Genomic DNA, 6,948 nt, shown 5'->3' on the forward strand with positions numbered 1-6,948 from the left:
ATCTAGAATTTTTACCCAACAAAAAAAAATTCAATAATAAAGTCCTTTGAAAATAACTAAATATACATATAAATATAAGACCTTTAAATAAAATCTTAATTTTAAAAAATAAAAAAAATACTCTCAAATTTTAAAATAAAAATATATTCAAATTGTTTAAAAATATATAAAATAATATCTGATAGATAAAAATAAATCAATACAAATTCGACCAAGTATTGAATAGATATTTGAACTTTGATTAACATTCTTATCTGAAATAAAAATGATGATTAATTAAAATTTGACTTCTTCTATATTACCTCTACATCGTCCGTGTATATTGAAGGAAAGAATACAGATTTATTAAATTGATATGAACATCTCTTTAAAAAATCAAAAGGCACACTTTAACAGTAAAAAAATAAAATAAAATCTGCCACTTTAACGGTCTCACACGGTCTATCTCACGATCATCTATGATGAGGTAAATCAAGAAGTTGCAGTTGGTCACGACAAATGAAGGCATTATCTCACCTTCATCGAAATTTGACCCTTGTCAAGTTCAGCAACTCTACTCTATCATAACCAATTCAATTATGTCCTTAGGGCAAAAAACAAACACACTATATTCTAGGAGGAAAGTTTGATTTTTAATAATTTTGTAATAATTATAAATAATTACTATAACATGTACCAGTTAGATAAGTATCTAACGGTTAAAAAGTATAAAAAGTATCAATTATAAAATAATTAATTATTTTATTTTAATCAAAATTATTATATATAAAATATTATTATATTAAAAATTTATCAAAATTATTTTAAAATGATTATAAAAGATATTAAATAACTCTTCACAATTATAATTAAATCTTAAATTTTAAAATTTTTAACTCTAAACCCCATACTATTATATCAATTAAAATAATTATAAAAACTAACGAGAACTGATCTCCTGCGCTCCGCTCACCTGCGCTACTACCCGTGCGCGACAGCCGATCTCCTTCCGTTCATCGCCGCCGTTCTTCGTCGTCCGATCACCGTTGGCCGCAATCCCGGACTCGTTGGAAGCGAAACTCGACGGCGCACACATCGGCACCGGATTCCGGCCGGATTGGGCCGGAATCCGGCCAGTTCCGGCCGAAACAGGGCAGACACGGTGGCGCCCGCTTTCGCCGGAAATCGGCCGGATTCCGGCCGAATCACGGCCGGAGACCGGCCGCGGTCGACGCGCCGGCGCCGGGCGCGTCGACCGCGACTGGTCTCCGGCCGTGATTCGGCCGGAATCCGGCCGATTTCGGCCGGAATCGGCCAACAGTAGCTGTTGGCCGATTCCGGCCGAAATTCGGCCGGATTCAGGCCGAATTTGGCCGGAATCCGACCACCGGACCCGGCGCCGGTGAGTTGAGCATCCATCGGCTCCGGTCCGGTGGCCGGAGATGGCCGGACGCCGGTGAACAGCTGCGGTGAAGGAGCAAACGTCCGAGAAGAAATACTGTGCGTCGACGGTATTTCGCGCACGGGGAGCGGATAGCGGAGCGCAGGAGATCAATTTTATATATATATATATATATAGAAATTAACAAGTAAGTATTGCATTATTATAAATAAATTTTAAATTTTAAATATTAAATATTATTATATCAAAATAATTTGTATCAATTTAATTAAAATAATTTAATTTTTATTAAAATTATTTTAAAAAATTATAAAAGTTATTAAATAATCATAAATTTAAAGTGTCTTTTTAATTTTTCGAATCAGCCATTGATCAATTAGTCGTCCAAGGTTAATTGCGATATATTTATTTAGTGGTACAGCTGTCATAAATTAGTATATATTGTGAACCACAGTGTACTACATTCCAAAAAGAAAACAATAACAAAATATGCCATAATTCATTCTGCTTTTTCCAAGAACACGATTCCCCACTGAAACGAAACTACCAGTGGACTGGATTGGCCAACTGAAAGAGACTTCTGCTTTCAATAATGGAGTAAATCAACCTCCGAAGATCACCAGCGTGGGCGAATTATTCCTTCGAATCGCTTGCGAGAATGTATGTATCAATTCAATCGTAGAAGAAGGGAAGATAAGAATCATCGCACAGATCCGGAAAACATCGTCTAGCTCGACATGAATCAACAATCATAATCTTCTTAACATTACATCTGTGGATCTCAGAAGACTAACAGGGGATCTGCTTGGTGAACCACCGCATGACGTGGAGCGGCGCCTTGATGAGCTCGATCGCGAACTCCACCAGGATGGTGACGCAGAGGCAGCAGGGGCAGACGCAAGAGAGCAGCAACCTGCAGTCAGTTTCAATCCAGAGCTATTTTCATTCAATCGACTGTTTTGGATAGAATTCCCAAAACGTGGATCGGAGGAGAGGTAATTAGGGTTTGGACCACGGTACGTACCCGACGATCCAGACGAGGACGCCGACGACGGAGAGGAGGAGGGCGAGGAAGGCGAAGGGGAGGCCGAGCAACCAACCCAGCGGCCGGCACTCGCTGTCGGAGCACATCCTTCTTCTTTCTTCCTCGATCTTTGAATCCTCAATCCTGAGCGGCGATGGAAGATGATAAAAGGGTGGTTGAGATTGGAGGAGAAAGGAAGAACGCCTCTCCGCGAGTGGGTTGGCGGCGAAGTCAAAGACGAAAGCGAAGCGTCTCCATTTTGTCGTGCAGTCGTGCTTCACCGATGGGCCCACTAACGCAGAACCTCAAATTTGACGGATACGTGACTACCCGGCCCAAATAAGGCTCATATCAACGTGGGCCCGATAAGAAACTCACACATAATCTTCGATCACTCCACAGGTTGCCACGTCCATCGCCTGCTGACGTGTCCCGTGCCAGCGCACGATTTGATGCGTTCTGTTACGCCGAGAAAACTGGTAGCTTTTCCGGGCTGATCCAGCGGGTGCGCTGGTGTTTCATCGGCAGCCAGTAGAGAAGCGGTTTCAACCTGGGAAACGCCGGGGATGATGGAGGGGAAGCAGTCGCAAAGCTCAAGATCCTGTTTTGGGGCATCCTCTGGAGGAGGCAAAAGCTAGCAGTGGTTGTTTACTTGGGACTTGATGAGAAGAGTTTGGTAACTATTGCACCAACATCGATGTCGGATGAGAAACCTTTGCCAATTGACAATATTGATGATGTTCTTAAACAAGAAGAGTGTCTTCTGGAATTTCCTCCTATGGTATCAACAGATCTCAAGAATAGTTCTAGAATTTTGGTGAAAGAGATAAAGATGACAAGTAACTGTCCTCATCAGCCTCTAAAACAGAAGCCAGATATGGAATTTGTTTACAAGGAGGAAGAATTTTTAGGTTTGAAGCCAGATGAGCAATTACCATCTAGAAGAATAGACAAGGCCTTGGAACTTGGATCACCTTGGGCTGCTATTAATAAGTCTGAGCCATGGTGGCGTATTACAGATAAAGATGATCTGGCCTTCTTGGTCGCCCAAAAATCATTGCATCATATTGAGAATTGTGATCTGCCAAAACCCACGCAGCTAGTTCTTGTTAATAATGACACTGTGGATGGCAATGGAGTATTTCAATCATCACTTGGTAGAACGGCTAGAACAGGAATGTGTGATGCCAATGATGATTCACATGATCCTTCTAGTCATTGGAGATTAGACGACAAGGATATTTCACCTCGTCAAAGATGTTATGAGCAACACGCCTCAAGGAAATTGCACAGGCAAGGCCTTTTACAACTTTTTAATTGGTGAAACTCTATGGTTGTTTTATCAGATTGTTTAGTGTATTTCTACTCGAACTAACCTTGAATTTATGAGCAACTCCTATTTTAATGAGCAAAACTCTATGGTGCTGTTTTATCAGATTGCTTTGCATATTCTACTTGAAATAACCTTGAATTTAGTGGGATGGTATTATTTGCTAATAACATTAAATCACATGATGATAGATGAGAATCAATTCTGGATAAAGCCAAAATCAAAGAAACAATCTTTCAGTTTAATAGACTTGTGACCAACTATATGAAAATGATTTTATTGATAAGATTTTGACATAGATGCTAATATGTAACTGAAACATTTGAGCAACTACATTTAAGACCCACTTTTACACTGAACTTTTCAAACATTCTATGAAAACCTTAGTTTAAGCTACTTCTCTCTTTAGGATTTACCTAAAAATATAATAAAAATTTTCGATGATAATTTTTATTTTTCTCTTGACATCTGAGATTGTGTCACTTCTATTGCTTCAGTTTAACCTTTTTAAATTGATTCAACAGCATTTTCACCAAAATTGTGTCAGAGAGACAAATATTCGAAGCCATTGGGGCAATGACAAATAACTTTGCTATCAATAGGCTCTTTCAGATAAACTAAACAATTTTACTCTCTGCCACATTTTACTCATGCCATCCTCACTCATTTAACATACTTGGAATTTAAATGTTTATTTAAATGTAAATCTTCAGTAACTCTTTTTATTCAACTTATTAGAAGAACATTATAAACAACTGGTGCTGATATTGTTTATACAGTCAAACTAGTTGAATTCATATGTAAATAATAAAAACAAGAAATGAGCAGTTGTAGTAAGTTATCACTACAAGCATAAGTACCATCACAATTGTATGAAACAATTGGATTATATAACTGACGTCTCTGCTCTAACTCTACCAAATGCATTCAAGCTGATTCCTTACTCTCACAAAGTAGAAAAAGGAATTTGCCACTCAAAGCAAAAAAGTACACAGGAAAATAGTGCTACAGTGGTGAAATAATAATTAAGAATCTTCCATTAGGTGTATGCTTACAATTCTCTTTTCTTTTCTGTGTACTGAGTGGTCTCCAATAGAAGGGCAAAGCTCATAATCTAATGTCAAACAACAGAGTTGAATAATTTTAGTCGTCATGTATATAAGTTCTGATAGTCCACAATATTCATCTATTGTGATGTCATGGTGCATGCGTATGTCATGCCCAGTGATGCCCTGGTTTACTCCAGATGAGGAGTTTTGGGCTGGGAGAAGTCTTACATGATGCTAGTGAACGAACTCTCATTAACTTGGACTTTCAATTTTTCATTTTTGTTGAGTCTACATATTAATGGTTCAGTCCTTTTATTCAGGTGTTTAAGATTGGACGTCAAAGTAGACTTAGTCCTAGGTATTGTGAGATGTTCTAACTAGAAGGGATTGTAGGTGGTGTTGAATCTGCCATTGTATTGTATACCCGTATGGAATGATCAATAAAAATGTTTTTGCATCCAAAGGAAAAGCTCGACCGTATTTTACTGATAACACTTGTTAATCAGTGTTACATGCTTTGAATTGATTTACATTAGCAGTAAGAATTTGTTGATATCATGCAGTTTCGACAGAGATTGTGCAGAAAATAGACGACCTGAAAGCAACCAGACAACTGAGAAAAACAACCCCACGAGAGGTCAGCTGCTGGAGGCACTTCACCATTCCCAAACGCGAGCCAGGAAAGCTGAAATGTCAGCCCAGAAAGCTTATAATGAGAAAGAACATGTGGTCAAACTATTATTTAGACAAGCATCTCAGCTGTTTGCATGCAAGCAGTGGATATATATGTTGCAGCTTGAGAACTTTTCTCTGCAGCTCAAGATATCAGAGCATCAGATATCAACTCTATGGGCAACTCTGTTCCCCATACTTCCTTGGATGCCTTTGCTGGGTTCGAAAGGGAGGAGGAAAGGGAGCAAAGGCAACATAGTGAGATGCACAGTCGCCTTTGCGGTCGGATTGGGTTTGGTTGGCGTTGGGTTGCTCTTCGGCTGGACTATCGGTTGTTTGTTCTCCGTGTAGATTGCTAGAGGATCCTACTGTCGAAGTTCTTAGATCGTGACTGTTTGTTTTGTTCATTCCTGGTTTCTGTCTTTCCGGTTGTCTCTGTACACTATTCTTGATAGGTGATCAGTGGTGATGATAGAATTTCCGGGCTTCACAAGTAGTTTTTTTTCTTGTTCACTCATGATGGAAGTTTCCTCTTGAGAGGATAATTCATTTGATTGATGTGAAAAATATTGAATTAGGCTTTAAGGTTTTAAGGTTTGAATCAAATCGGGTTGGATTTGAAATTAACTCAAATTTTGGTTAGGTTCGAATTAATCCGAATTAAGATTCTAGGATACAGTGTAGACAATTAAAAAGTTAAATTTAAATATTTAAATTTGTAAAATATAATTATTATATAATTGAGAGAGATTGGTTATTAGGTATTTAAATTAAATTTTATAATAATTATTATATGTTTTAAATTTTTTATCTAATGATTTTGTTAAATCAGATAGATAGAGTTGGTCCAGTTATTTGGATTAAACTTACCGTAACAATTTTACTTCTCAGTTTACTATATTAGAAGTTAACAGAGATCGGACAGTTGATAGTAAATTAAAAAGTAAAATTAAATAAGAGAAGAGTAAAATTACTAATACAAAATAAAAATTTAAACAATGACTTGTACCTTTTATCATTTTAACTGCCTTGTTTCTTTATGTAAATTGCTTTTCTCACTTCTTTGACACGGCACCCCTCCTCCTCCTCCTCCTCCTCTCTCTCTCATTCAAATGACATTTTTATCCTTTTTTATTTTATTCAAATGATATTTCTATAATTATTAGTATTTTTGTTAATTTTAAATATATAAATTTTATTTTGATCCATATTTTTATATTTTTTAAATTTTTTATAAATAATAACTCCTAAAATTTATAACTAAAAATAAATAAAAGATTATAAACATATAAAAAAAATATTAAAAAAATAAAATTGATAAAAAAATTGGAAAAAAATTGATTAACAAAAAAAATAAAATCAATAAAAAAACAAAATTTAAAAAATAATAAATTGAAAAAAATACAAGTATTATAAAAAAATAATAAATAAAATTAATTAAAAAATAAAATTTATATAAAATTGAAAAAAATATAATAAACAAAATTGATTA

At 36.3% G+C, this 6,948-nt stretch overlaps 2 protein-coding genes across 2 annotated transcripts; one reads left to right on the forward strand and one right to left on the reverse strand.

Moving 5' to 3' along the window:
• Positions 1 to 1,822: 1,822 nt before the first annotated feature.
• On the reverse strand, positions 1,823 to 2,619 carry LOC141818767 (signaling peptide TAXIMIN 1-like). Its single transcript, XM_074706215.1, has 2 exons — positions 2,406 to 2,619; positions 1,823 to 2,294 (listed from the first exon to the last, which is right to left on the reverse strand). Exons 1-2 carry the CDS (start codon positions 2,510 to 2,512, stop codon positions 2,171 to 2,173), a joined length of 231 nt encoding a protein of 76 aa, XP_074562316.1. The 5' UTR covers positions 2,513 to 2,619; the 3' UTR covers positions 1,823 to 2,170.
• Positions 2,620 to 3,102: 483 nt separating this feature from the next.
• LOC141818766 (uncharacterized) lies at positions 3,103 to 5,935 on the forward strand. The gene is made up of 2 exons (XM_074706214.1): positions 3,103 to 3,698; positions 5,348 to 5,935. Exons 1-2 carry the CDS (start codon positions 3,103 to 3,105, stop codon positions 5,805 to 5,807), a joined length of 1,056 nt encoding a protein of 351 aa, XP_074562315.1. The 3' UTR covers positions 5,808 to 5,935.
• Positions 5,936 to 6,948: the final 1,013 nt, after the last annotated feature.

Source organism: Curcuma longa, unplaced genomic scaffold, assembly GCF_044706935.1.
Source record: "Curcuma longa cultivar G26 ecotype Majalengka, Jawa Barat unplaced genomic scaffold, ITB_CL_G26_1.1 contig_25916, whole genome shotgun sequence".
Taxonomy (NCBI): domain Eukaryota; kingdom Viridiplantae; phylum Streptophyta; class Magnoliopsida; order Zingiberales; family Zingiberaceae; genus Curcuma; species Curcuma longa.